General features: G+C 34.1%; 1 protein-coding gene, 1 long non-coding RNA gene and 2 other non-coding genes across 10 annotated transcripts in view; 3 read left to right on the forward strand and 1 right to left on the reverse strand.

Moving 5' to 3' along the window:
* Window positions 1-27500, reverse strand: part of LOC122631179 (ankyrin repeat domain-containing protein 6) — a 117167-nt gene that overhangs the window by 25449 nt on the left and 64218 nt on the right. For all 7 annotated transcript variants that reach the window (XM_043816587.1, XM_043816558.1, XM_043816596.1 and 4 more), the window contains one exon: window positions 18994-19095. In XM_043816587.1, the coding sequence (XP_043672522.1) occupies window positions 18994-19095 (102 nt within the window). The remainder of the gene's footprint in view (window positions 1-18993; window positions 19096-27500) is intronic.
* Window positions 5099-21014, forward strand: LOC122631212. The gene is made up of 4 exons (XR_006327647.1): window positions 5099-5233; window positions 5792-5991; window positions 20679-20857; window positions 20922-21014. It is a non-coding gene; the product is annotated as an uncharacterized LOC122631212 (long non-coding RNA).
* Window positions 12329-12447, forward strand: Trnal-caa. Its single transcript has 2 exons — window positions 12329-12366; window positions 12403-12447. It is a non-coding gene; the product is annotated as a tRNA-Leu (tRNA).
* On the forward strand, window positions 26986-27058 carry Trnar-ucg. The gene has a single exon. It is a non-coding gene; the product is annotated as a tRNA-Arg (tRNA).

A 27500-nucleotide genomic window follows, 5' to 3' on the forward strand; every position in this document is an offset into this window, starting at 1 on the left:
TAACGAGACGGTTGAAGTGAAGATGATCGATCGAGATTTTTACGTGTAGTTTTGCTCGACGCATCTATGTCTTTTTTCTGCAGCCATTTTTTTTTTCTTTATTTTTTTTCTTTATATATATATATATATATATATATATATATATATATATATATATATAGGATGGATCAAGAGTACCTAGATGAAAAAATCAGTTAGATATTCTTTTTGTCAGATTTTTAAACTAATTTCCATTTTCGTTTTATTTTCGTCAGATTGAAAAAAAAAAAAAAAAAGAATATGTCTCTAAAGAAAGATTTCGAAAAAGAATATACTTTTAAATTATTCGAATAAATTTTTCGAACGAGAGGTCGCTCGATTCTAAGCGACGATCTCAAAGAATAAAAAAGAAAAAAAAAGGAAGACGAGTAAAAAAAAAAAAGCCATACTAAAAGGGAAAGATAATACGAAGAGAAACCAAATCCCATTGTCCAGAGGTTTGTGACTCGACTTCTTTATTTCCTTGTCCCTGTTCCTTCCTTCCTTTTGCATCCTTCTCCCACTCTGGATACTTTCTTTTAAAACCAAGGTCAGACCACGTCGAGCATAGTACGATAGCAACTTCTTCAAGCAGCCATTTTTTTCTCAAGTTCTCTTTCTCTTTTAATAAAATTATATCATAGTATATAAGTAGATAGATAGATATTTTTTCTGAATCTTTATCTCTCTCTCTCTCTCTCTCTCTCTCTCCTTAACAAAATTATATCATAGTATATAAGTAGGTACATATTTTTTCTGAAACTCTCTCTCTCTCTCTTTTTCTTTCTTCAAGAAAATTATATTATAGTATATAAGTAGATAGCTAGATAGATCGTGATATTCCAAGCAAAAAAACGAAGAGAAAAAAAGGATCCATTAGTAAAGATCGACAGATTATTATCTATCATTTTTTTTTTATCGACCTATCATAGAGGTTGGACATTTCTTCTCTCTCTTTCTCTCTTTCTCGTTATCTATCTTTCTCTTTCTTTTTCTGCTCTTCAGCTCTTCGGATCTTGTGGCTTCTCGGTTCGTTTCACTCGGTTTCTTGGACACCGAGAGCCTTGCTGATCCGCACTGTCATCCGATACTGGCAGCTTCCAGCTAGTTTACTCTTCGAGAGTCGATTTCTTCCCGTGGCTCCTTCGTGTCACGTGGACGAAGCCTCGGATTACGAGAAGGAAAGGAGGCCGGGCTCGTATTCTCGTTCTTCGTGCTTCGACTCGACGCAAGAAATCGACGCGTGAAACCTCGAGGGTAATCGACGTCCTAACAGGACGACGGCTTCGAATTCACCGGTATCGACAGGATAAAGATACTCTATCGATGAAATGTATGCATGCTTGTGTATGTACTTATATGCGATATGTTCGATCGATCACTGATACGCTGATTAAATTTACATAGGAATTTATCTTCCATTGCAAATTATAAAATTTATTTCACTCTTCGTTCAAATCAGTTTCATTTATCAGACTATTATTACTATCTTTATTTTTGACAAAGAGTAAATCGCGATATTTCTTTCTCTCGCTTTTCTTTCTTTCTTTCTTTTTTCTTTTTTCTTCCTACGCCTTTCTTTCTTTTATTTCTTTTTTTTTTTTTTTTTTTTCAATTAATATCAACAATTATAGTCTGACGTTTAACGAGACGTATTATTGTAATATTATTATTAATGCTACAATGTCGTTGGATAAATTTATTATATCAGATATCGTTTTTATTCAGAAACGAAAAAGAAAAAAGAAAGAAGGAAATTGATAAAGTATGATTTATTATAAGATGATCGGAACAAGACACACATTTGGCAACTCTCTCTTTTCAAATCATTGTCTCTCTATTCGTAGCTCCGTTTTTATCTGATATATATGCCACGCCTGTTTCTTTGTGACCCTCCTTCGCAATCATTTTAATAGCTCTGTCGTCGTCGTTGACGGTAATAGTTGTAGCAGTAGTAGTAATAGTAGTAGTAATAGTAGTAGTAGTAGTAGTAGTAGTAGTAGTAGTAGTAGTAGTAGTAGTAGTAGTAGTAGTAATAGTAGTAGTATTAAGTACTTATAAACAGTGACCGGAAAGAAGGAGAGAAAAGAAGGTTGAAGAAGGTAGAATCGAGAGAAGTGACTTGACTCGTGCTCCAGAAGGTCACATTTGCTGTCTAAGAGAGTAATTATTGTGGAATTGTAATGAGCGAAGCTCGTGGACTTTTAACGATCATCTTTAATTGCTCGGACTCTTCTTTCTCTTTCTTATTGAGATAAAACGAAATACACCTATCCTGCTACGTTATGACACTTTGAACGTTTGAAAATACATAGGTTCTCACGTGGAAATAATATGATAAAGTTTTCGAGATCGTTGAATATTTCTTCTTTCTTTTTCATTTATTTATTTATTTATTTATTTATTTATTTATTTATTTATATCTTTTACGATTGAAAACTTGCTGTGCTACTGGTAATAACGAAGGATAATCACGAAAGAAAATATTTCGATAAAAAAGAATGAAATCAAGGGAATCGATAATGGGATTTATTATCGTCGTCATTTCAAGTTATAAATTTGATGAAATAGATATTTAAGGGTGTTCAATTTTTTAGCTTTTTATAATCGTCTCAAAAAGTGTACAATATCATACATACGTACATACATGCATACATACATACATACATTATATATATATATATATATATATAAACCTGTTTGTTAGAGCATATATAACTGTAATTTCAAAATATCATTTTCAATAATATTATAGTAAATAATTAGATCGATTAATATTCAAATAAAATATCTTTCAAAGAGTATTATTTCGCGTGACCGATTTATATTTGAAATTTCATTCGGAGGAGAATCACAAGTGACTAGAAATGGAAGAAGTCGAAGGAGCACGATTCGTGGCACGTAGAAGAAGAGATCAGGAAGTTTTTACTGTGGACCGGGTGCGAGCGCCGGCCGTGACGTGGTAATTAATCCGTGCCCCTCGCCTTTTAGTTAATTCAAGCTCTCTGCCTCCGAAGGCAGCACCGAGATTATAGCTGCTTGATTAGCTGGCTCTTTACAACTCCAGCGAGAATAGCTATTTATACGAACATACAGGTATATATTCTCTCTCTCTCTCTCTCTCTCTCTCTCTCTCTCTCTCTTTCTCTCTGTCTCCCTTTCTATACACAAACACACACATACAGAGACACACACGATATTATAACATAAGATATACACGTAAGTGAGTTCACATAGGGCAAACTGCTCGATCGTAAAGGTCAAACGTAATGTCAACGATTTACTCTCGCTTTTCCTGTAAATTCATACGGGTTGCCACCGGCCAACCAAGCCAGACAGCCAACCAACCAACCAACCAACCAGACCGATCATAATCTTTTTATCTAATACTTCTTCGTATACGTGACACACGTTTCACAAACGGGAAGAAGGAAGAAGAAGAAAAAAAGAAGTCTTTACTCTCACGAAAGTCTGCAGATAAGTGTATATGATTTACGACGGATTCGGAAGATGATTTGTAATTGTGCCCCGTTTAACCCTGAATGAAATTAATCGCCGATCTCTGTGATGGTTAACTTTCTTACACGTTCGCGCGATTATTATCACCGTGAGATCAGCCATTTTATATTTTCTGAGATGAAAATGTTATCGAGGTATGTGAAAGAAGATTTCCGCATTCAGAGTTGTCTGAATTTGATGTTTTGCATCTTCTTATATGAGAGATGTATTATAAACAATGATTAAGCGTATAATAACTTTTAAAAAGAGAGAGAGAGAGAGAAAAGGAGAGAAGTTCGAGAGAGAAAGAGTGACACGAAGAGCATCCTACCAGCATGTACTTATTTTACATCTCGAGTAGATCGAAGAGTTCAACTAAGAGAAAAAGAGACAGAATGAGATGGGGAGGAAAAGGGTTACTACAAGTCAGGTCACGACGTTCGCTCGACCTTAGATCGAGAAGTTCGTCGTTGTCCTCTTTTTCCTTCTCTCTCTCTCTCTCTCTTTCTCTTTTTCTCTTTCGACTGTTCCAGCATGTCGTGCTTGTTCTCTCGTGGTATGTATTAACATCGCTCGGCATGATCACGTTGAAGACGTTATCGTAAGAACCGTCTGTCCTTTCGAAAGGGTCAACGTTATCCTTCGCATCACATTCTCGGAGGTCCTATTCTTCAATTTTCTTGAAAATCTATAAATCTTTAGCGTTAAATGTTCCTTCACTTTTTTTTTTTTTTTTTTTTTTATAGAATTTATCTATCCTGATAGAATTGTATATGTTAATGGAGTCGTTGCGATCGGACGATGAAATTTTTTGTTGTTTGTTTTTTTTTTTCTTGTTTTGTATAGAAACGATAAGCCGGTCAAGATTGAAAGAGAGAATATCGTTTCTTCGGTATGACGATGTAGAATTTTGTAAATTTTCTTTTTATTCTTCTTGTTCTTTTTATTTGCATTAACACGAAAAAGATTCTTTTTCTTTTTTGTTTTCTCTTTTTGTTCGAATTTATCCCAACCGAATTATAAATCAAGTCGTCGCCTTAGATGATGGTATGTTATTATAGAAACGATGATTCAGCCGAGATTGGAAGGGAGAATCATTTCTTTGATATGATAATGTAGAATTTTCTATATTTTTTTTTTCTTTCTCTTTCTTTCTTTCGTTCTTTCGTTCTTTCTTTTTCTTTTTATTTGCATTACCACGAAAAAGACGTAAGCGGATATAAGCGAGACGCTAACAGACTTCAAAATGAGTTCTCTTGTTTGACTCAGCATACGCATATCGAATTAAAGTTCGTCGCATGTTCGTGAACATGTAAGAATGTACATATTTAAATTGTTTCGAAGGAAGGTACTTCAAAAATATATCCTGAACGAGATAATGGCTCGCTCATTGAAAAATTTTACTTTTTTGATTACATTCAATCAGCTCAACATTATTTTTAGTAGGTAATAATAAATTAACTGTTTATCTTGGAAATTAGGTATTTCTTTCAAAGCTATAGTTTTTTATAATAATCACCGATTTCCTTTCTCTATCGTTCTTGTTTATTTATTTTCGCGCATAAGTCTCTCTCATAATCATTTCCAGAAGCTGAAAGAACATGAGGGATAAGTAACGCGAGCTCAATCGGCGAGTATGTATTCGAACGGTGCGATTAAGCCTCGTTACATTCGATGCGGCTACGGATAGAGCGATAAGAAATATGGAAATATTGCGGTAAGTAATACCCCCATGACATACACGTATATTTCATTACACGCCGATCGTAATCGCTGTGCTTTACACGTTCCACGTCTAGCAAAGTATTACTATGTAGATATGTACATATATTCAATTCGAATAACCTCGGATCTGATACTTGGACGGACATGTAAAATTGTCACGGTTACTCGTTCCTTCAAATTTTTCCAATAATTTTTCCATTCATTTATTTATTTAACAGATTGAAGTATCCCATTAAATCTTTCCATTCGTATTATATCAGTTATCATAGTTATGTAAAATTATATCCGATAATGTTACGTACGTGTGTGAAGATTAGTTCCTTTTTTTCTCATGTTTTTATAAAGTATGATTCACGAGTGTGAGATTACGTCGATCGATAAATATTTTAACACGCGATGTAATTTTAATGGAATTATTCGAATAAATTCGATATAGTAAGATACGTCGATAAGATAATTAAATTAAATAAATATTACAATTTCGGATTATACAGTAAGATTTGTATCGATAATATATTCAATTAATTTTATTATATTTTGTATTTCGAAGGTCGCAGTTATAGAATTACGTCACCATCGTATTTATTTGTATGTTAGTTAGAGAGAGCGTAAACAAAACAAGAGCTTGGCTCGAGCCAAGGAGACACTCGTTATTCTCTCATACCAGTGTGATCCTCGATACAGTAAACATCTCTCCGAGAGAACGTCTTCAAGTTCGTCGCATTTTCTAAATTTTCTACAATAATTTAAGTAAAATCTCAATTTTCATTTATATTTTATACATATATATTTATTACTTTTTGTGTCTCAAGCTTAATAATTTATAATTTATTAATAGTAATCGATCGTATTTCGTCTCTTATTAAACTTCGTATATTTCATTTCTTAATCTATATATATGTATGTATGTATGTATGTATGTATGTATGTGTATGTATATCTATATATATACATATAGATTCTTTTAATAAGTTCATATTTAATTCTTAGTGTTTCTCGTTTAATATAATTTATTATATTTCAGATGTTTTTCGTTCATTCTCTTTATATTCGACGAATTTTCAATTACGATCGCGAACAATATGATTTATAGAATCAGTTCTCGTCCGAAATATTTATAATAATACTTTTATCAATCCAACCAAATTGCTTTACAAATTAAATAAAATCGCAAATCAGAATCAATGTTACACGATAATATCTTTACGAAGGAAAATTAGATCGTTAACATTAATCTACGATATTAATCTAAATAATTATTAATATTACGTCGACGTATAATAGATTTATACTCACGATTAAATATTATATATTAGATCGATAATAAAATAACTATAAGATTAAACAAATATAATCGTAATAGATAATTTTATCGAGTAGATCGACATTTTAAATATAGGTAAACGTTATATTATGTATAATAATTACGTTATATGTTTTGTATAGATCGTTAAGAAGCGTAGAAATGAATAACAACCATTAGAAGGAGATTCTTTTCTAATATTTCAAATATTTTCTTTATTTCTTTTTCTTTCCTTTCCTTTTTCTTCTTCGCTTTATATAATATTAAACATTAAATAGATGAAATTAAGTAGATCATTAATAAGATATAACGAAACAGAAAGATGTAGTTCACATAACGAAGTCATTACATCGTGTTATTTACGATCAAGATTTCGAGAGAACGAAAATTTTAAAGAGAGATAAAAGAAGGAAGTTACGAAGAAAGTCTTGGGATACCTAAACGAGATTCCAGATTTCGATCGAGATAAACCAAACCCCTTTCGTACTTGAATTTCGTAGGAAAAGAAAAATTTAAAAGAATACACGAGTTGAGGAGAGAAAGAGACATCATCGAGGTGTGGCGAAACGTCGATGAGCAATTTCTCGATGATAAAGGGCGGTGTTTGGAGAAGATGTAAAAAAAAAAAAAAAAAAAAAAGAGAGAGAGAGAGATAAAAAGAAAAATATTTATGTAGCTTTCTCTCTCTTTCTCTCACTCTCTCGTTCTCTTTTATTGGTCACGCAACATCGCTGTCAAGGATAATGCACTTGACACTGTGGGAAGCCCAAGGCCGTACCAGTCGGAGCTTGTTAATACCGATGGGAGTTAGCACATGTACCGCATCATTTCCGCGGAGGAAACACGCGATCTTAAAGTAACATCGAGACGTCTTGCTTTCGAGAAATTTTACGATTATTCGATAGGTCTGCCGTTAACTAAAAATCTTACGAGATATTAAAATCTCGCTTTCATAAAATAAAATTTTATGAAAATCGAATTCTCTTTTTTTTCTGTTTGAATTCGATCTAGAAAAATTGATGAAAAGAAGTAATCGGCCGGAGAAGAGGAAAAGAATATTAAGAAAGAAAGAGAAATATTTTAAGAACAATTAATTACATTAGAACGTTCCAAAATATTAGAATATTATGAAGTATTAGAAAAAGAAGGGGAAAGAGAAGGGGAAACTCGTTTTTGTACTTCGACTATTAAGTAAATCCTTTATAAGTCGATATTATTAACGATTTATCACCCATTCACAAAGCCTGGTTCTCACATATAATAGAATTCAACTTGGCTATGTTCAGTTCGTTATGTCTCCATGAATAGCTCACAACTCGTTTTATCTGCCAACGAGAATCTATTCGAATCTTTCTTTCTTTCTTTCTTTCTCTCTTTCTTTTTTTATCTCGTCTTGTATCCTTTTACTACCAACGATAATTGACTACACACCAACGCGACACACCTACGATACATACTTTTGCTTTTCTATATACATATCTCTCTCTTTCTCTCTCTCTCTCTCTCTCTCTCTCTCTCTCTCTCTCTCTCTCTCTCTCTCTCTCTCTCTCTTTGGTCTTTCTCGTAAAAGAGAACAGTTTCGTGTGCTCGTAGATTTTCTCCTTTTCCTTCGACCAAAAGATATAATCTCAAGAAAACTATAAATAGATACTAGTAAGTACTAGAAAGAAAGAAAGAAAGAAAGAAAGAGAGAGAGAGAGAGAGAGAGAGACAGATATTACTTTTGTTTCTTAGTCGTTATTTCGTAAAATTATCAGTTAAAGCATGATTAAATATCAAATATTCATAAATGTGAAATAAAACGTAACGTAACGATAACGACTTATCCTTCTTTTCTCTCTGTTTTTTTTTTTTTTTTAAATAATATTTTTAAATTCGAACGAAATAATGATTTGTTTTATTATCGAAGTTTTTTTGAATTCCTTTAGAACTCATATTTACGGTAATCATAGTAATAGTACTGAAGAAACGATTCTGGAATATAGCAGGAAGAATAAGTTATTTTACTGTTAGAAGGTAACTCGATAGAATTTCTCTCTCTCTCTCTCTCTCTCTCTCTCTCTCTACATCTCGATTTAGTATTCAACAGTAAAACGTTAAGTAAAGAAGAGTTTGTTAACCTTCCTCCATCTTGTAAGATTACACCATGGTGGAAGATCAGTCGTCGTTCGTTCGCATAATATCAGCAAAAGGCTGCCTCTTATTACATCTTCGAACGGACATTCTCATCTTCGATCGCGAGAAATGGCCACGCGATCTCGACATTCCACCTCGGTCACGGATGAGAGAAAAGCTTTTGTATCAAATAGCTGCTGGTGGTAGAGTAACTTAACCGAGGATAAATCAACGACGTCTATCTCCTTGTGATCCCTGCGAACGATTTAACGCCTTTCGAACGATCAAAGAGTAAGCATCTCGTATTTTGTAAAACAATACGACGTTTTTCTATTCGATGATTCACGTTTCGATCAAATTTATTACTTCGACTAGAAGATGATTTTTTTTTTTTTTCACTCAGATAAAATGATAACGTTCTTTTTCTTTTTTATTATTAGAGAATTTTCGTTCATTGATTAAAACGTTCCGCTTGTTACATTTAGCTGTATATAAAATGAAGTTTAGTTTTGTAATGTAATTTTTTACGATAATATATAATTATAAAATACATTATATATATATATATATATATATATGTATGTATATATGTAATATATATACGTTTGATGAAAAATTACATAAAATTCCTATGCCGTGGAATCTGTTAACAATAAATTTTCTTTTTCATTCGCACAATACTTAGAAAATATATATACTTCAACGTTTGATTGCACACGATGTAATTATCTAGTCTCACGTTCTAATCAAACTTAATCCCGTAATTGCAATCGTAGGAAATGACGAAGAAACACGAGAAAGTTTTTCTATCCGAGTTAAAATATATCGTTTCTTATTCTTTATCAACAACAGTAGCTTCTTTTCGTAGCAATATTTTCTTGATACTTTTTATTCTTTATACGGTTACTGATTGAACGTAGAAGAAATAACGCGTCGAGTCACGGTCAAATGTTAACGAAGCAGTCTAAAGATCACGAGACGCGTTTTTACCATATAGAGATAAGTGAGAGAAACAGAGATATATAGATAAACAAACACACACAGACACAAGAGAACATACACAAAGAGAAAGAGAGAGAGAGAGAGTGAGAGAGCGAGAGAGAGAGAGAGAGAGAGAGAGAAGGAAAGAGAGCAGATGTACATTGACGTAGAAAATGATATCTCAGGCCACACAACGCACATGTCGGAATACGTGTCAGGTTAATTGGATAAAACTGCATCTTGCGTCTGGAATATCGAGATTCGACACAGTTAGACGTGCTCTTACTTTTTTTTTTCTTTCTCATTCTGTCTTCCTCATCTCTCTTTCTCTCTCTCTCTCTCTCTCTCTCTCTCTCTCTCTCTCTCTCTCTCTCTGTTTCTGTCTCTTTCCTTCTCTCTTTATCTCTCTGTCTCTTTCTCTCTCTCTCTCTCTCTCTCTCTCTTTGTCTCTTTCTTTCTTTCTGCCGTATCCATCCTTTCACAGAAGCGATTTCTCTGGCACCCAGAATACGCGAGATTGATTAGTTGATTGCATCAAGAATGACAAAAAAAGGTGAGTACCACGCCTCGGGTCGTGCTGGACTGACCAGATCGGTAACTGGAAAAAGGTATTTCTCGATCTACCGACTTCGATGTACTTTCACGACTAATTGTTTCAGATCGCCAATCGGAGTTGCCCGAGAGATCGATACTTCTTTCGTCGATCAGAGAGGAATTTGTCTCTTGGCTTTCACGAACGGCGCCATTTATCTTGTTCTAGGGAAAGACGCTATATATATATATATATATATATATATATATATATATATATATTTTTCTTTTGCAATCGATAATAAAGCGACATTTTTCATAAGAAAACTTTCCTTCATCTTTATTGATATTTTTATGACATTGTGAAGATATTTTTCTTTTGTAGATGAAACTGTAAATATATATACATACACACACACACACACACACACAAGTAGATACATATAACACATACGAATATACAACACATACGAATAGACTCAATCGAGCGAAACAGTGATTCTATCGGTAGCATGATCTTTCCCTAGCACCTCGATCGTTTCTCGCGTATAAGATTTATCGTCCTTTAAGTCGAGATTAGGTAACGACAATGGCGTTAGCTCTTTCTCGTGATCCCAAAACATCTAGAGATCGTAAATTAGAGTTAACCTGCTAGAAGCGATACTCCTCCGAGTATCTTTCTTCTTCCGTGTGCCAGTATGGCTCTGATTTAATGGTCGTATAATAAAACAAAAGGATGAAGAGAGATGGAAAGAAGATACACCTGGATGCGAGATAGTTTATATCTACTTAAGTAGTATTACACGGTTAAATCTATACACACACACATACACACATACGCCCACACAACGTACATGTGGTATCGTGGGTGGTTACGATTGACCATCGTTGTCGTTCGAATACGAAAAGGTCTCCTTTCCCATTACCACGAATAATCGTAAACGTCGAGGTCCTCTTCTACCTTTTTATACGTTTCTATTTTTTTTTTTTTTTTGTATATTTTTATTCTTTTTTATACTCTTTTTTTTTTTATTGTACCTCAGCTTATCCCTCTTTTCCTCTCGTTATTAATACCCGGTATAACGGACAAGTTTTAGAAAGGACTGAAAGGGCAGATAAGAAGCAATCCATTCGAAAAGGCTTACCATGCTTTTTTTTCACCCTATCGAACTTATCTGGCTTCCACGAAGTCCGTCGGTTAGGTCCGAAAGGTCCCCATGATCATTTTTAATATTAATGGGATGATCGATCTACCAGAGTAGAAAGAAAGAGCGAGCGGGATAGATAGACTGAGAGTCAGATAGATTGAGAAAGAGAGAGAGAGAGAGAGAGAAAGAGAGAAAGAGGGAGAAGGAAAAGAACGACATGCATATTTCATAGGCGGGTCCGCGATAGACAGTCATAGGACTTCATAATGCTGTGGTAGATTAAACCTGGCGATTAAGGTGCTCGTCTGGCGATTGATGACGCCTTAGGAAGCCAACTTGAGCGAAAATCTTCCGTGGAATGAATTATTATTTTATACGTTAGAGGTTGATTGTAAATTAAGGACCAATCGAGTATCCCGTTTGATAAGGAATAATGAGAAATAAATTTGTTCGGAGATAATGATTGAGAATAATTATAATTAATTAAAAAAAAAAAAAAAAAGAAAAAAGAAACGAAACAAAAAGGAAAATACAGGATATCTCAAAAGAAAAAATTAGAAAGATCATTGAACTTCCGGTTTAATCGGAAGTCGGATGTCTCATATGGTAATATTAAAATTAATTCTGTACACATGTAATCGTGAAACTTATTAATATATAATTTTTCTCTTTTTTTTTTTAATTTTCTATTAAATTTCACTAACGAAGGAAGATATTCAATGTTGTCTGTTAATTTATAATCAACCTGTATAAGTAACGCGATAGTGGAAGATCGATAAGCTTCGTATCTATTAAGGATTAATTTTTTTTCTTTTTTTTGAATTGAAAAACAGCGTGGAAAAAAAAACGTTTCGTTCTATCGTCGCGTTAATTAACGAATTTTAAACGATAATTATATCGTTGGATGATATTTTTACGTTTAATTACGATAAGAATATACGTATTAAAGAAAGAATATTGATGTTGTTGAGAAACTTATTATACTTATATTTAACCACAGCTCTCACATGTCAGGATGGCCGAGCGGTCTAAGGCGCCAGACTCAAGGTTAATACCTTGCTCGCTAAGCGAGTAAATCGAGGCTTCTGGTCCTCTCTGAGGGCGTGGGTTCGAATCCCACTTCTGACAAAATTTTTTTTTACCCATTTTTACAACGTGAGAAACAATTAACGTAATTGATTGAACGCTTAGATAAAAGTTATTAACAATTATTTACTCGATACTCGGTACCGGACGTACTTTCGAGTCACCCTCGAACGTCGTAGGATCGAATCCCGCCAGCGGAGAGTTGAATTTTTTTTTCTTTTTTTTTTTTTTTTTTAATATTTCGAACTTCTCACAAACACACATACGTACATATATATATATATACATATATTTCGTTATAATATAAAAATGAGAAATTAGGAGATTTAATTGATTGATTGATTGATTAAAAAAATTTTTATATACTACATGGGGGGAAAAAAAAATAAAGAAAGAAATTTAGAAAGTCTCCGAAAAAGTATGGATAACGAGTAGCAAGATTTTCCGACAACATAGACGAGAATTGTACGTCAAAACGTTGACTTACGATTTGGGAGTACTGCTTTTATCTCGCCTTAGACGTCTAACGAGCAATGAGTTAACAGTGATTGATGCAAGATCGACGTTTCTGAAAAGAGCAACGTTGTCCGGGCAAAGAGTTGCCTACCTTTCGCGTAACCCAATGGCATTTGCCTTTCTCTTAGAATTTCTAAGGTAGAGCTGCGGTAATTAGATGGACAGCGTATCATTATTCGTTGACTTACGAAGCGGTATCGCTGTTTTTCGTTTCCCATGACACGTCGTTATTAGTTCCATTCCTTGGGGCCACTCGATCTTCTCGATTTTTGTCTTTCTCTTTTTATTCTTTTTTTTTTTGTCCTCCATTCTATTGCGAACGTAGACATTGTAGAGAATTTACGAGTCACTCTAAAGAAAAATTCGAATATCTTTGAATTCGAACACACACACACACACACACATATATGAATTCGTAAATATCTTTTCTTCCTGCAAATTGTCGTGTAACGAAACTTTCTCTGGAGAGGTCTAAGAGAAGTAAGAGAAGTTGGATTAAAGAAAAAGAGGAAGAGGAAAAAAGAAAGAAGTTGTGGAGCGCGGAATAGAAATTTCCACGAGAGATTCGATCGATCGACTTCCAGTGAAATTCGACTGTAACACGATGGTAATAGAATGAAAAGGAGAGAAACGACAGGTTCGCTCTGCTGGTGCTTTCATAACGAGCCGTTGAAATGAATATTCAAGTATTGGTCTTGGGTAAGAATGTACTATCGCAAATCGCTTACACGATATTCCCATTGGAAGTCTTTGAAAAGATTCTGGAACGTGCCTCGAAGCTTATTCTCTTTCTTTCTTTCTTTCTTTCTTATTTTATTTCTTTTTCTTTTCATCTCACGCTCACATCAGTCTATTTCTCTTTCTCGTATTTCCTTCCTTTAGCCAAAGGCGCGCCAAGAAGCTTGGTTTATCGCTCAGCGCCATTACATCGCTATTAAGAAGACACCCTATATCGTTGATCGCATTTCTTCGAGAGTATCCTGGAACGAATTCTATTGGCTGTTGTCTAAAATCCGATACGCTTAACAGACGTATCTTATATTATTATAAATCTTCTGCTTATCTCTCTCTCTCTCTCTCTCTCTCTCTCTCTCTCTCTCTCTCTCTCTCTCTCTCTCTCTCTCGGTCTATCTCTTTTTTTTCTCTTTCTATTCATCTATCTCTCTTAATCCTTTTAGAATGATCTTTAAATAGACTACCATTTATCAAGTCAATATTTTTAAACATTTCGTCAGTAGTTTAAATAAACGATCATTAGTTATAATGAAATATCTGTATGGAATATATGTTGCGCCTGACATCTTAATTATTTATACTGACAGTATATATATTGTTAGTATATATATATATATATATATATATATATATATATAAATGTATATATACTGATTATTTATTTCACGATATACTTATCATTTTAATTAATAAAAATACTAATAAAATGAATATGGAGTAGTGTGCTTAATATAAAAACTTAATTTCAATTAGAAACTAAAGTCGAATGGACATTCCATAAGAAGTCGCTTTACGATCGAATTATTTATGGAACTCGATGCAAATTGATAATTTTCTAGTTAGAAGAAATGGAAGAAGAACGAGAAGGAAGAATAACTATATGTTTCGCGTGTCTTTTAACAACCGTTCTCATTCCAAACGTTCTTTCTCTCTCTCTCTCTCTTTCTTTCTCTCTCCTCCCTTTCTAGTCATTTACTATCACGATAAATCGTATACTCTATTAAGAAAACATAAAAAATTCTACCGAATGGCTAATATAAATAAATTCTAAGATGTAGAACTTAAATCGTAGCTTTAATTCTACGATCATTTAACGACATAAATTATATCCGACGAAACTATATACCAACGTTGAGAATGATATAAAGTGTATTGTGATACTTATATCATTCAAGTTGGAGAGAGAAATTCTGGGGAGATGGAACGCGTATTTAATTGGTCAGAATGAAAAGATACGCCTTTTCTCAGCACATTTTCGGCTTTAACGTGCTGTTATTTGCAGAGAAAGACATACATATCAATTACATCGGGCGTCGACGATATAACGTATACACCAATGAATAAGATGAGACGGAGCGAACGATGAATTGAACATGGAATCGATTGGTGAAGCGATTCTCGTTTTTTTTTTCTTTCCTTTGTTCTCATTGAATAAACTCTAAATACGAGAGAATCTTATTACTTATATCCAGAATGTAAAATCGTAAGAGTCGAATAGTAGGGATTATGGGAGTGTCAAAGGTACCTATGGGATGGACTTACAAAGTATCTCTCTTCTTGTCCCTGTCCTATCCCATGAGATTTCTTTTCAGCTCGGAACAATAGATACTCATTTTCTTTCATCTTAAAAAAAAAAAAAGAGAGAGAGAGAGAGAGAGAGAGAGAGAGAGAAAGATTCGATCCAATGACGATCTTGGAAGAAATCATTTCGTCGATAAAATAGATCGTCGTTTCGAGTATTCATAGATAGTGTAATAATACTTATACTTAGGAATGTATTATAATAATATTATCGAATAATAATATTATACTTAAGGAATGATCGTTGAAGATCTAAACGATCTTCCCTTCTTGAAAGCTTACCTATCACAAGTGGTATCTGGAGAATACCAAAGAGAACACGAAAGAGAGATAGAGAGAAAGAGAGAGAGAGAGAGAGAGAGAGAGAGAGAGAGAGAGAGAGAGACAGACAGAAAGAAAAGAAAATGAAATAAAATCAAATGAAATAAAATCAAATAAAATGAAAGAAATGATAAAAGTGGAACAGCACCTAGACATATAGAGAAAATCTGTTGCTAGCCGTCTGGAAGAAACGGAGATCGAACTTCGCGTCGATCGACTTTCACGGTCGCGCGTATCGCTCCATAAAACGTTGCAAATCGCGACAAATGGAACGGAGAGAGAAACGGTTGAAATAAGGAAAGAAAGAAAGGAAGATAGAAAGAGATAGATAGTTAGATAGATAGATAGATAGATAGAAGTCTTACCCCCTACTTTTAGATAATACCGCTAATACCGTGAAAATGCATGATATGTCTCGATATAGGTGTCTATCTTTGTTCCTTTTCTCTCTCTCTCTCTCTCCCTCTTTTTTTTTATTTTCTTTCTTTGCTTTTTTTATTTTTCTTTCTTGTTTTTTTTTTTTTTTTTATTCGATCGATCTCCTTCCATCTCTTTCTTTCTTTCTCCTTCTATCTTCTCCTTTCAAACGGAAAGATCTCAGCGAGATCTCCCGTCTCTACCGGTTGCTTGATCCTCAGCAAAACACGACGGTCAACGTCGTACGTTAGTTTCTCTAATCCTTAAACACGCTTGGCTCAGCTCGGCACCACTTCGATCTCAGTCCGTTATTTCCTTTTGCCGATATACGCTCTCTGAGCCGCGGCAGATCTTATCGGATCGCATTTTCAAGTATACGTATATGTATATGTATGTACGTAAGTACTTACGTACATACTTATGTATATATATATATATATATATATATATATATATGTATTGTTTGTGTGTACGCGTTCAACTACTTACACGTACGATAGAATTCTAATTCTAAATCGAGTAACGTTTCTACGAACACCTCGCGAAGAATTCACATCGCCAATAATGATTTCCCCAAGATAAACTTTCTGCGACGGTTTAAAGACGATATTCGCTATAAAAAGGATCGAATAAAATAATTGCAAATATACGACAACAATAATATAACTTCTTCCGATTCTTCATAAGAAGCTCGTTATCTATTTATTATACTTTATTTCACGAGATATAATTTTCTCGAGGGTTTAATAAAACAGCAAGCAATTTCGTGTATCCCTATTACTATAGTCAATTTCACGTTCATCATTATCGATTCGTCCCGATAATAATCAATCGAATCTTATTCGGGGAATCACCAGTCACGAGGATTAATCATTAGCAAATCAATTCTAAGAAAATTTTTTGACGTTGCTCCTCCTTCGGTCTAAAGTAGCACATACGTCGGGATCAACGTAAATTTTTTAGATTATACTTCGGCCAAACGTTATTTCCTCGAAGCGATAATAATTTAGGGGAAGAACGTGTTTGCGAATTTAAATTAAGAGAAAAAGAAAAAAAAAAAAAGAGAAAGAAAAAAAAAACATTAAAGAAAGAAGAAGAAAAAAAAAGAAAAGAAAAATCGTTGAAACGGTTGGCTTTGATCTCGGAAACGATTACTCGGAAGTTTTCTCGAAAGTTCAATGACCTTTTTACACGTGAGAATCCTTTATCTCTTCTCGTCGACGATGAACGAGAGAAGAAATGTACATTTCCAAGAAAATTGTGAAACAGGAGAGAATCCTGATAAGGGGAGTAGAAAACAAAATAAACAAAAATAATAATTTAAAAAAAAAAGAGAGAGAGAGAGAGAAAGAAAAAGAAAAGAAAAGAAAAAGAAAAAGGAAAAACAGGAAGGAAACAAATTATCTATAATTTGCAAACTTTTGAACGGGTTTAAACAGCCATAGTCTAATCGTAAAACGGCACAAAGAGAATTCATAATTAGTCAAGGATTCTTCCAGTTCTTCCTTATTAACCTACGCGATATTGTTACAACGATTTTAGTCTTAGAATTTAGATTTATATGTATGTGATTTATATATGCTATCTCGTTGATCCAAAGCGGTCCGATCGTATCGACAACGTTAACAATTCAACTTTGAAAATTTTCGAAGTAACGACGCGATGTTATTTAAGATAATCGAAAGTAGAAATAGAAATGAAAAAAAAAAAAAAAGAAAACAGGAAAAGAAAAGAAAAGAAAAAAAAAGAGCAAAAGGAAAAAGGAAGGAAAAAGAAAAAAGGACAAATTTCTCGTGAAACGAGATAAGTTCTCCAGGATAACGATTTTCAGAGAGATCTCAGTTGGACCCGCTGCTGTGCGAGGACCATTGGCATGATCCTTTATTACAAACGATGCGCCTATCAGTATAAATACATTCTCGCGTGCCTACGCTTAAAACGATCGTAAAGCGACCGGAAGAAAAGTTCGTTTATGGTCTCGTGGCGTGCAACGCATACCTACATAGCTTTTCCAAGCAAGAGACTGAGAGAAAGAAGGAGAAAAGGAAAGAGAGATAGAGAAGGAATAAGAGAGAACGAGAGAGAGAACGAAAGAGAGAACGAGAGAGAGAGAGAGAGAGAGAGAGAGAGAGAGAGAGACCCTCTCCTGCTTATCCTATTTAGTTTATGCTGTCGTTCTCGCCATACGACTACTGCAAGAGCTCGACTTGACAGCAAACCCGTACGAACCAAGTTGCTATACCTAGTTGCATTGCACACAATGTGTTTGAATAGCTAACGCGTTTTTTCTCCTTTTCTTTGTTTTTTTTTTCCTCGTTCATTCTTTTTTTCTTCTTTCCTTCTCTCTTCGTAGAAAAGAATCCGTTAAAAGGAAATAGTGAAAGAACACGTCTGTGTTTCTCGAACGTTTCTATAAATAAAGTAGACTAATGTAACAGTCTTTGGTAAAGATAAATACGTAATAGTTAAAATAGTTTTATCCTTTTAGTATATTATCGAGTAACAAGATAGGATAGGTTAATTACTCTTGTACGAGTTTATCATTTCCTTTTTCATTTCCTTATCGTAACGAGTTTGGTCTCGATGATAAAAAAAAAAAAAAAAGAGAGAGAAAGAGAGAGAGAGGAAGACGAAAGAAAAACAATTTGTCATTGTCCCTCGTTATAACATTAACGCTCTTTAGTAAATTTACGATTTCGTCCGATCGTCAAACGCCATTTCTACGATTACAAAATTATTTCTCGCTCCTTTTCTCTTCTTCATTTTTGATCCTTGCGATACGTTGATGAATTTTATCATATTACCGATATATTCTTCTTTCGTATTCTTTCGTTTTATTTTATTTCTCTTATTTTTCTCATTTCTCTTCATTCCTCTTCATTTCTTTCATTTCCTATTTCTTCCCTTTTTTCTTTTTTTCTTTTCTTTTCTTTTCTTTTTTTTTTTTATTTCGTCTTCCCTTTACGCGTCAACTTTTTCGCAAGAAGAGAAGAGTATAAAATGTGAACGTTTACTCACAAGCGTATCCTGCCGTGCGACGTCTGCTCCATGCTTGAGGAGTAGCTCAACCACCTCCAAGTGGCCTTCGGCAGCTGCCCTTTGTAGAGGAGTCACGCCGCCCTGGAACAACGGAGAGAAAAGATGAAAAGAAAAAAAAAAAAAAAAAAAAAAGAAAAAGAAAGAAAGAAAGAAAGAAAAAAATGATTAACGGCTCGTTCCACGCTCCTCTCTTTAGTACGATTTTCTTCTCGATTTCTCTCCGCCCGCCAAGATGCCTCAATTTGCGAGTAACAACGACTTTATCTATCTATCTATCCATCCATCCGTCCATCTATCTATCTCTCTCTCTATCTCTCTCTCTATCTATCTATCTATCTATCTATCTATCTATCTATCTGTTCCTTTCTTTTTTGTCCTTTTTAAACGAGCAAGTCATAAAAGGGAACCGCCCTTATCGATCTTGGAGCCTTTTTCTATCTCCGATAATAATTTACGATATACGATTGAACGAACCTCTTGAAATTTAGCGCCAATTTTCCTTTCATTCAAATCGTTAACTCTTCAAGACTTCATTTCGTGTTAATGATTCTTGCACGTTTATAAAGAGGTGAGAGAGGGAGAGAGAGAGAGAGAGAGAGAGAGAGAGATACATCGCGTGTTGAAACGCAGATTTTCATCATTCTCTAAAGGTTCTAAACGTTTCCTCGGTTTATCGACCGATCAAATCGCTTGATTAAGTTATCTTCCCCTCTTTTTCTGTCTCTCTTTCTCTTTCTCTCTTTCACTCTCACTCTCACTCTCTCTTTCTCTCTCTCTCTCTCTCTCTCTTTCTCTTTCTCTTTCTCTTTCTCTGTTTCAGTGATGTGTATGTAATCAGGCTCCTCAAGTACCAGCCAGAGATGATTAAAGCACGATGGGCACATAAATTAAAGTTTTATCTGATAGCAAGACACGACAGCATCCTTAACAGATACATCGCGTAATTTACGTTTACGATAGAATAATAAACGTCTAGTGTCAATGGTGAAACGTTCCATTCGACTGTTATCGAAGGATGTCGCTTTTCTCGTATCCTTGGTGTTCATCTTCGTACATATAGTGTAGCTGCGTATATATCCGAAAGTATGAATTATGTTATTCCTTGTTTTGTAAGCGAGAAAGAGACATAGAGCGAGAGGAAGAATCTTGAATATTAATGAGCCGGTTTCGTAGGATTCCAAAAGGAACATAAAAGTTATGAGGCGAGTTCGAACCGAGCTCGAAGAACGTCTTGGTTATTGTAAACTTATTTTTCACGGTAATATGAAATCATTGAAGAGAAGAAAAAGGTAGTGGGCGTTGCCGGTTCGAGTCGAAGGAGAACGGATCTAAGAAGAATGGAACGTTGTCGGTCGCGTTATTCGAATTCCGCAAGCGGAATCGCACGCATATGTCAAAGCTTACCTTCTCGATGTGTAGCCTAAGAAGAAAGCTTGGATACCGACAAATGATCGTCGCTCGGCATATCGCCTAACTACATACATACATACATACATACATACATTCATATATACATACATACGTATGTACGTACGTACGTACGTACATGCATACATACATATATACGTACGTATATAGATATGTACATATATAGATATATACGTATATATGTACATATACTCTTAAATCGTATCTCTCTCTTTTTCTCTCTTTCTCTTTCACAGTCATAACTACGTGTTATACGAACGAACGAGAGAAGACATGTCTGGATCTTGGCAATAATTCCAGAGTGGCGAACACTCGACGCATCTTCCATAAATCATGAAGCCACTCGTCCGGCAAGACGAGCGAGCGAGCGAGCGAGCGAGTGAACATTCGCGATCATCCGTTTCGGTCTCGAGAGGTAGGAATCGCTGAGTCGAATTTTCTAAAGGACGAGATGATGATACCAGCTCGTACGCTTTCAGAATCCAAATTTCATCTTCTACCTACATTGCCAGTGATTTTTATACGACGACCGAGATAATATCGGATTGAGAAATAATGATTGTCATTGTGAGGCATGTAATTGATTTCTATGATCATAGTTGATGATTCATTCAAATCGTATACTCAATTTTTTTTTTTTTTTGTTCGCAATAAACTAGGCTCCGATTCGATTAAATTTGATTTTCTTGATACATGATTCATAGTAGAAATCGACACGTTATTATAAACATGTTTGAATGACATTTATTGAACGATTAAATCGTAACATATACATGTGTATATTACATTATATACACACACACACACATATATATACATATGTAATAGACTCGTCGACCGTGTTTTACGAGTATAGCAATATTATTGAAAAATATTCGTCGTCTTTTAATTTTTGCTGCAACAACGTAAATACAGATTTTTTAAATAGAGCTATTCGGTTAATGGGTTAAGGGTTAACGCTAGCTCGCGTAATTGCATTTCACAATGTTACGTAATGTCGTCACCCGCAACTTTTTTATCGCGAGAAATGAGAAGGTATGAAAAAGCTGAGAGACAGGTAGGCAGGTAAAGAGACGGGTAAAGAAAAGAAAAGAAAAGAAAAGAAAAGAAAAGAGGACGGTCAAAGGAACGTCTAGTGCTAATAAAGAGGAGACCGCGTTTATGAGCCCTTTTGTTCTTCACTATAATTACGCAAACGAATGTTTTACGGTGGAATAAGTATTAATTAACTCGCGGTTGGCTTGCGGTCTACCACAAACATCAGCAGTGCGACCGGTAGAACGCTTTCTCGCGAAATATCAAGCGAATCGCGACTATACGCGGTTTGCAAGAGCTTCCGGTTTCGAAATATCTTCAATCAAATTCGAAATAATAAAATAATAAAGATAATTATCTACGATCATTATTTATTTTTTAACAGAAATTCATTCCAACCGACTTTCCTTAATATATCTTTTTTAATATTATTACGTTACGATATATCATAATTTTTATTTTCTCAATTTCATTGACTTCATGGTCATCTTCATGATAATTACTTAATTATTGCTAGGAACATTCGAATTATCGCTGGAATATTCTTTTAACGCTAGAATTATCGAATTATTCATTACATTACTCGGACATACATATATCAGAAACAGAAACTTGCTTCTATGTTTGTTACTTTGAATTAATTTTGTTTAAATAACTTTCAAATATTTTAACACTTCGTAAAATCGTAATTTCACTAATTGTAATATATGAGAAATTTGAAATTCAATATTTTACAGGGTTTGTTAGTTCTAGCGTTAAGAGGATTATCCACGCTCTAATTGTGACAGGAGAAAAGATCCAAGTATTTATTAACGGAAGGATGATCCATAACGCGAAAGGAAAGTAAACCGAAAGAGTTTTACGATCACCAACCGACACACTATAAAGTCTCGATTTTTTTTTTATTTTTCATCTTCTTCTTCTTCTTCTTCTTCTTCTTCTTCTTTTTCTTGGCAGAGAATACAAAGAAGCTCGGATTTGCGAAGGCAAAGATTTCACGCGACGCTGAAGCGAGAAACGACGCTGAGGATCGCAATATTTCTTTGGAAGAGAAACTTCGTTTCGCGAACGAAATTCATGTTCGACGGTGCATCGTGATTCGTATCGCGTTTTCGAATTCGATGATTCGATCGATTTCGATGAATCGACGAACTCGATTTTCTTTCGCTAAGAGAAAAACGCCGTCAATTAACACCGTCGTTATATTATAATTGCAACGTGTTGAAGAGAGAGAGAGAGAGATTTAAGAAAACGAATATCTCGATTTTTTTTTTCATTCTGCGATCGCAAACTTTGTCGAATATTTATCCGTTTGATATATTTTTTTCTTTTTTTCAATCTCATCGTATCAACATTATAATTTCGTATATTTGTATTTTCTTATAGAAAAATGTTCAAAATAAAGTTAATAAAATCAATCAAATCATCATTTAATTATTATATATTTAATTATTATATCAAAGTATATATATATATATATATAAATATAATTTTAATTTAATAATTAAATATATGAGTAATCAAATAATAATTCAATTTATTTATATATAAAGTAATGAATAAATCCGACCGGTGTTGGAGTGGTTATTGAATTAGATTTCGGGGGAAATTTGAAACGAGTTTGCGAAGGAAGACTTATTCGAGAATATTGGATAAAAAGAGGAAGAGAGATAAAAAAGAATGAGAGAGAGAGAGAGAGAGAGAGAGAGAGAGAGAGAGAGAGAGAACGAGAAAGTTGCAAGTAATCCTTCTTATCCGCAATGGAAGAAGCGTCCTTTCGTGTCAGCGAACGACTGGCCAATCTCGAACCGGAGATTAAAATCGGCTATCCTTTGGCTTCAGCGTTTGCTTGCGATTAAAGGGCGTATTACCTTCTTGAAAGGAATTGGATACGTAAATAGCTCTTTTTAATCATCGAGCTTGTATCTTTTGAAAATGTTCATTACTTGGAGAAAGAAACTTGGTGTGAACATTTGTGTAAGAACTTTGAACAGTTATTATTAAGACTATCTAGATAATATATTAAGTTTTAATGATCGTGCTAGAAAAAAGTAATAAAAAGATAGATAGATAGATAGATAGATAGATAGATAGATAGATAGAAAAAAAGATTAAAAATAGAAATAAAGTATAAAACGGGATACAGAGAATTTTATTGATGAGAGATCGCGAGGTATATTAATAACATATATTATCGTTAGGTACATTAGAAACTTATATAATGAGAATACAAGATGGTTGTATAGGTTAATAATAGAGGGACATATATATAACTAAGTGGAAAATAATAGACGTTGAAATAATCTATCGTTAAATATCTCGACGTGAGACCATCCTTGTTGTTGAAAAGAGAGAAAGATAAAAGTCCTTCTTCTCTTGAAGAGAAGAAAAGTCGTTGAAGGAACGACGTAAGATCGCCGTGGTTCTCGTAATTGACGTAACCGCGTAGATCATGAACTTTCGAGTTGGTCAGAAGCAACGTCTGTTCAAGCTCCTTCCTCCCATTTATGGTGTTAACTAACGACGAAGTAACGCCGCTCTCTGTTGCTGTTTCTGTTACTGTTGCTGATGCTGCTGCTGCTGTTGCTGGTGATGCTGATGCTGCTGTTATTTCTATTGCTGCTGATGCCGTTCCTACTGGTACTGTTGCTACTGCAACAGTCGAGTGTCGTCCATGTCTCTCCTAGTCGTTGTCTAGCTCGACGTGCTTCCTGCGAGTGCACTGATATTTCGCTCTGATTGTTACGGTGAAAGCGACCATTGTCCCTTGGAGCTTAGTGGTCGACCATTGTGATCCTGTGGACGCGGAGGAGCAAGTGTTCCGAGTTCTCGCGAGCCTACTGCATCCGTTCTCCTTTTAAATGGAACGGATATTTCTATTTACCTACATATATGTACGACTAAAGAAATATTATTGTAGAATTTAAATATATTATCGGATATTTTATTGTTGGATTATTGTTGATTTTTCTTTTCTAGATAATAGCTCGCTATTAACTTATTAATAAAAATCAGTTTATTTGTCTGTCTGTTTGTCTGTCTGTATATGACTGTTTTTCTTTTTCTTTTCTTTTTTTTTTTGTAAGAAGTAATTAATAATATGGTATTAATTAATAATATGTTCTAATATTAATTAATTAACTATTAACGATATTACTTATTAACGATATACTTATATGAAATTATCAAAGGAATATTGTAAACGTGATTGTAATATCTACTTACGATATAAACGATATTAATTTTCACGATGTAATTATTTACTATAATTTAGTAACACTGAACGATTCTTAGATGATATAATTTTTTCATACTGTTATTTTGGAAATTTTTTGGAAAAGTTAGATAAATAAATTCGTTCAACGAGGAATAAAATCGAACGACGCGTATCGAGATCGAACGACATCATTCGTTTATTATAAGGCGCGCTCATGGTGTACGTAGTCAGTATCGCAAACCAACAAGGAATCTCACTATTGTCCTTAAGGCAATTAGCATGCCCCGTCTGACTCTTCTAGAAAGAGGGGTGAATATATTAAGGCATGCTTCGCCGGATACTCGGTTGTGATCGTGCGTGGGAGAGAACGTATCTACCTATTCCTGTAGGAGAACTTGCATTCAACGAATACGTGTTTATTTAACACGAGATCTTTACCTAGTTCAACCGGTACTTATCTATTTCAGATCGTTAGAATCGACGGAAAGAAAAATGTTGATGATTTCGTCGAACACGTCAATATATTTGAATATACAATTCTATTATCTAATATTTATGTATTCATTTGCATAAAGTCTGACTCTTTTCTTCCTATCCTTTTTCTTTTTTCTTCTTTTTTATATTATTTGATTTTTTAAGAAGATTGCTATAATAAGCTCCATAATAAGGATCGAAAAAAAAAAAAAAACAGAAAAATAAGTAGAACAATATATATCATCAGAAGGACTTAACGTTAACCCATACTTAAGTATATTATCTCTTTTTAAATTCACTTGTCGATGGTGTATCTGTTTTTATAAAGATCTTCTCCGATCGTATTCTCCAAACAAAATTACGGAGTCTTGTGGAGGTGAGTAGTTTCTTTCGAACGGCTTACAAAAAGAAGAAAAAAAAACCAAGAACATGATATTCATCGTTGTGAAAGTCTTCAGTTGGTTTTACCCAAATCAAATGGTAGGAAAATTTAAATGATGACAAGCTATAATACTAAGAATATCTATAAGAAGAACGAGGAAGAGAATGAAAGTGGATAGTTGAAACCAAGGAAGCAAAAGAAGGAAAAAGAAGAAGGAAACAGGAGAAATAGAAGACGAAAAAAGAAGAAGAAGAAAAAGAAGAAGAAATAGATGGAAAGCTTGCTAAGATAACGCAACATTTACCTAACTAACAAGCCATAGATACTTGCAAAGGTAGGTTCGGTTAAATCATTCGGTGTCAGTATATTTACCGAAGGATAAAACCGCAGGGTCTTTTGAATTTATTGTACCCTTTACTGCGAGAAAGACAGAGAGAAAGAGAAAGAGAGTCTTGATTTATCTTGCAAAAGGATATATACATATACATATATATATATACGTATACATATACATATACATATACATATACATATACATATACATATACATATACATATACATATACATATACATATACATATACATATACATATACATATACATATACATATACATATACATATATATATATATATATATATATATATATATACATATTACCTGGCTAGCGTTGCGTTTCGTGTGCTTACGAGGAGGAGTTGAGCTACGATATCCTTTGTATATACGAAAAGAAACTTGAGCGGCCGTGGCTGGTAATGGGAGAGGAGATTCGAATATTTATTAAAGCACGAACGAACGAACGGACGAACGAACGAATGTACGAACGTAAGTAAGTACGTATCGCCGCGTTCCATTCATATAAAAACGATCGTTTCTTTTTATTCTGGACGTGTTGGTACTTATCATCCAACGGTATAATGATTCTGTACCTTTAATCCCACGCTTTCCCTCTCTTCTCCCTCCACCATCGCTACGAACCTCCTACTCTTTACATCGACCATCACCCTCATCTCTTTACGATACTAATAAAGTTTCTATAAAAGAGTTTTTATTATTTATTAATTTATTAGCCAATTAGTTCGATTTTACGACGAGTTCCGTCGTTGATTATCCGTCCCGTGAATATTATTTATTTTTGTTTGTTTGTTTGTTTTCTTTTTTTTTTGTATTCTTTTCTGTTTTACTTTTCTTAATCTTTTTTATTTTATTTTATTTTATTTTATTTTATTTTATTTTATTTTATTTTATCTTTTTTTGTTTTAATTTTTAATTACTCTTTGCCACGTGCCATTTCGTAGAAATGTTAATGAATTTTAATACGTCGCGATAAAAAAGTTATAAGAACGAAGATACGATCGATTAAGATCTATAGAAAGCATCGTTAAATGATCGACCGACAGAGGTTCTTCATGTTTGGGGTTTCAACCCCTAACAGACCGTGTGGCCTAACGGATAAGGCGTCGGACTTCGGATCCGAAGATTGCAGGTTCGAATCCTGTCACGGTCGGGAATATCTTTTTTTTTTATTTTTTTTTTTTAAACTTCATTCGTATAAAAAGAATCGTCAAAAAATACATAGGAGAATATTACGAAATTAATGAGAAAATATGATCGACAAATTTTCGTACGAAAAAAATAATATACAATTATCGATTATATTACATGGTAACTATAATATATCCACGGATAAGATAGATTTTAATCAATATGGTTATAGAATGAAAGTTGTCCAAGTATTATGTTTACTAGAGTGCGCTGATCTCTGAAGGTTACTATGTAAATTATATATCTATGTATGTATATAACGGATGTAACGTATGACATAAGTAACTAAGTAAGTAAGTAAGTAAGTACGTCTCTTGCAAATAAACGAGAAGAATACAAGCGGTTGTAAGAGATGACAGAGGCGCGTACGAGAGGCATGCGTCAGACTTTAATGGTGTCGTCGG

Source organism: Vespula pensylvanica, chromosome 1, assembly GCF_014466175.1.
Source record: "Vespula pensylvanica isolate Volc-1 chromosome 1, ASM1446617v1, whole genome shotgun sequence".
Taxonomy (NCBI): Eukaryota; Metazoa; Arthropoda; class Insecta; order Hymenoptera; family Vespidae; genus Vespula; species Vespula pensylvanica.